Source organism: Emiliania huxleyi, assembly GCF_000372725.1.
Source record: "Emiliania huxleyi CCMP1516 unplaced genomic scaffold EMIHUscaffold_949, whole genome shotgun sequence".
Lineage (NCBI taxonomy): Eukaryota > Haptophyta > Isochrysidales > Noelaerhabdaceae > Emiliania > Emiliania huxleyi.
The window spans coordinates 197-3,551 of NW_005194956.1; the positions used below are offsets into that span (position 1 = coordinate 197).

At 67.5% G+C, this 3,355-nt stretch overlaps 1 protein-coding gene across 1 annotated transcript; it reads right to left on the reverse strand.

The window, feature by feature from the left end:
• Positions 1 to 589: 589 nt before the first annotated feature.
• On the reverse strand, positions 590 to 1,838 carry EMIHUDRAFT_431430 (hypothetical protein; the record flags this gene model as incomplete). The annotated part of the gene is made up of 2 exons (XM_005756811.1): positions 590 to 674; positions 996 to 1,838. The coding sequence occupies one exon, from the start codon at positions 1,836 to 1,838 to the stop codon at positions 1,161 to 1,163; it is 678 nt and encodes a 225-aa protein (XP_005756868.1). The 3' UTR covers positions 590 to 674; positions 996 to 1,160.
• Positions 1,839 to 3,355: the final 1,517 nt, after the last annotated feature.

Here is a 3,355-nt window from a genome sequence, read left to right on the forward strand (position 1 = left end):
TCTGAAACCGAGAGCAGGCGCCGCTCGTCTTTCGGACCGCTTGGGGCGTCGCTAAGTCCTTCATCCACCCGATCACGGTGCAAAAGTTCTCCATCCTCGGCTCGGGCTGGCGGCGCACCTTTGCCGAGGCGGGCATCACGCTCACCACCGGCGAGGCGGCGTTCCCCACAAGCTGCGACCGCGCCGAGCCGTGACTCGGCCTTGATTGCCGTAGGCGAGGCGTCCCCGACCAGCTGGTCGGCTGCGGTGCGGGCGGCGGTCGAGGAGCACGGGCCGGAGCTGCTCGGCCGCGGCTACATGCCGGCGGACGACCTCGAGCGGCTCGGCTTGCGGTGAGCTCCCGGAGACGTGGGCCCGACATGATCATCCGAGATCGCGCCACACCCCCGGTGTGGCGGTGCTTCCCCGCGGGCACACACACACACACACACACACACACACACATATCTCTGGACTGGGCGTAATGCCATACAGTACCTAATGCGCGCGTAATCTATACACTCTAGAAAACTGTCTAGTCTTGTCCTCTGCGTGTGTGTATTACTTCTGTCCTGTGGGTCAGCCTGTGCATGTAAAAGTATGGCATACGCAATGTGCGATCTCGTTCTGCGTTACACATATGTACGAGTACGTGTCCTCTCTCAGGCCCCGCGCCCACACGCGCCCACACCCCCCTTATGGCTAGTTCCATTTCACTGTGGCACAGCTCGCGTTACAAAACCTTGATTTGACCATTTGCGCCATTTTGTCCCTCTCGGTGCCTCCCGACGCAGCGCCCAACGGACACTCTCGCGCTGGAACGCGAGGAGCGCGGAGCACTCCAGCATCGCCTCGGCCGGAAGTGCCTCACCGCCACCCGCCGCGGCGGCGGTGGTGGCCCGTGGCGAGATTTGGCGGTAGAGGTCGGTCAGGCTCGAGCTCGCGGCGCTCTCGTTATTTATTATTTGGAGCCCTCCACTGGATGCCGACGCACTGTCGCGAGCGCGCTCTCCCCCCTTGCCCTTCGAAGCTGCTCTAGCGGATAGCGCGACGACCATTGCAGAGTGAGCCTTCCTGCCTGCAATCCGGCGGGGAAGCAAACACCTCGCACAGAGAGTCGAGTCACTCTCACTCACATGGTGCGAGTGGACAGAAAGGGTGGTCACAGTCGCTCGATCATATCAAGCTGGTCTGCCACGCTCGTGCACGGAATCTCCTCGCAGCCAGAGTGCACCTCGAGCTTCTCCATGAGCGAGCTGATCTTGCTCGGCCCGCAGGAGAAGCCCTCCACCTGCGGAACAGGGCCGGCGGGATGGGACAGGGTGGGGTGGGACAGGGCCGGCGGGGTGGAGGTCGGTCGATGCCTTTCCAGCCGAGCCCGCCACAACCTCTATGTATGGGAGGACCTTTATGCCGAGGCCCTTGCACAGCGCCTTGTTGGTGTCGAACAGCACCTCGCAAAACTCAATCTCGGGCCAGTCGTCGGCCACGCGCTTGTACTTTGGCGCCATCGCTTTGCACGCTCTGCACCACGACGCATAAAACTTGATGCACACGACGCGGCTCTCACTTTCTGCCTGCGCAAGTTTGGCGCGATACGCGGCCTCGTCCTCGAGGTGCGTGAGGCCAGGCGTGGGCGGGTTGAGCACCGCGGTAGACGGAGTCGCGGCAGGCGGCGAAGGCGAAGGCGGAGGCGCCGTTCGGGTCGATCGCCCGCGAATCCGGCTCCAGAAACCAGCGACCGGCGGCGAGGCTCTGGCGGCGGGGTGGGCGGCGGCGGGGGGGGGGGAAGCAGGCGGAGAGAAGCGGAGCGCCGCAGCAGAGCTGCCAAGCAACAAGCCGAAAAGCGCCGCCGACATTTCACCGCTTTCTTTTTCTCCTGCTATCGACTGCTAGTTCGTGCCAGTCTGCAGTGAGAGGGGCTTGTACTCTCTAAGCTTGAAGAAAAAGAAAACGCGCCACTGTTCATCGCAGAGTACCTGCCGGCAAGAGCTCGACACAGTGCGAAGGTCCGCGGCTCCTCCCTCCTTTCTACTTTCGTCGCACCGCCGGGCGCACTCCGCCCCCCTTGCGGCGGGCGCCCCTTCCGGCTCCTTTGCGGTCGCGCGTGCTGCGCGTGCCCCGGCGCGCGCCCGCCGATCCCGCGCCCCTCCCCTCCGCCGATGCCTGCAGGCGCCCCCGTGGAACACCGCCGCTGCTGCATGAGCTCGACCGCCGCGCCAGGCGCTCCCCGGCGTGCCAGAAGCCAGCCCGCCGGCCCGAGTCCGCGGATGGGCCCTGCCGCCGCGCCCGAGTCGTCCGAGATGCAGTTTGAGATGGACCTGGACGGCGCAGCGGGCGGCGGCGGCGGCAGCCTCGGCGGCAACGCATCAGCGGGCAGGGAGGGCGAGGCGCCGGTCCGACCGCGCGCGACGCAGAGCGAGGGCTCAGCCCGACGCCCGGACGCCGCCTCCGCGCGGAGCCGCGGCAGCCGCGAGTCGCGGCGGCCGTCAGTCGGGGCGCAGGAGCGCGCGGAGAAGAAGCCGCGGCTCTCGGCCAACAGCTCTGCCGGCAGCACGCCCATGTCTGTGTCGCCGGTGATCCGTCCTGCGGGCGCGCCGTCGGTGCCCTCCTCCTCGGCGCTCATCCCGCTGGACGCCGAGGTTCAGCCGGCGACGGCGATGCGCGGGCACGAGTTTCAAGTCGGGCGGAGGGTGTTTCACGTCCACTTTGGGCACGGGTACATCGGGGCGCTGGAGCGGCAGGTGCCGGCCGGGTCGACGGACCCGCCCGAGCAGGCTCGCGCGCCCTCGCCGCTCGCACTGAAGACGGACCCCTCCGCGAGTCCCTTGCGGGTGCCGTGTCCCTTGCGCGTCTCCATTTTGGCGCGCACAGGCCCACACTTCTGAGCCGGACGATAGCCGGCCGCCAGAACAGCCGCCATCACCGCCTGGAGCTCTGACACCCCCCCCCCCCCCCCCCGGGACTGGAGGAGCGCGTCCTCACCTCCCGCACGCACAAAATGGGGATGGTTTTCCACTCCCCGAAGTGACCGACGCCTCGGCTGGGCCGCCTCCCCCGTCCTCGCCTCAGCCCTGTCGGAACCCCCCTGTAAGTACAAGGAGCTGCGGCTGCGCGCCTTCTACGCCGTCCCGAAAATGGGGGGCCTCCCGTCGGGCCTCCACGGGTAGTTCTCACCATTCTCATTCCACGATGAATGCTGAGTCTAGGTTGTCATCCCCTCCCCGTCCGCGTTGCTGCGGCGCCCGAACGGACACCTCCCCGGGGGGGGGGGGGGGGGATTTTCCGGGGCCCCCCCGAGCCTGGTCCCCCCCGGTTTAGGGGCAAGGGGCAGCCCTCGGAGGTCCCCCCGGCCAACGCGCGGGTCGCGTGGGTC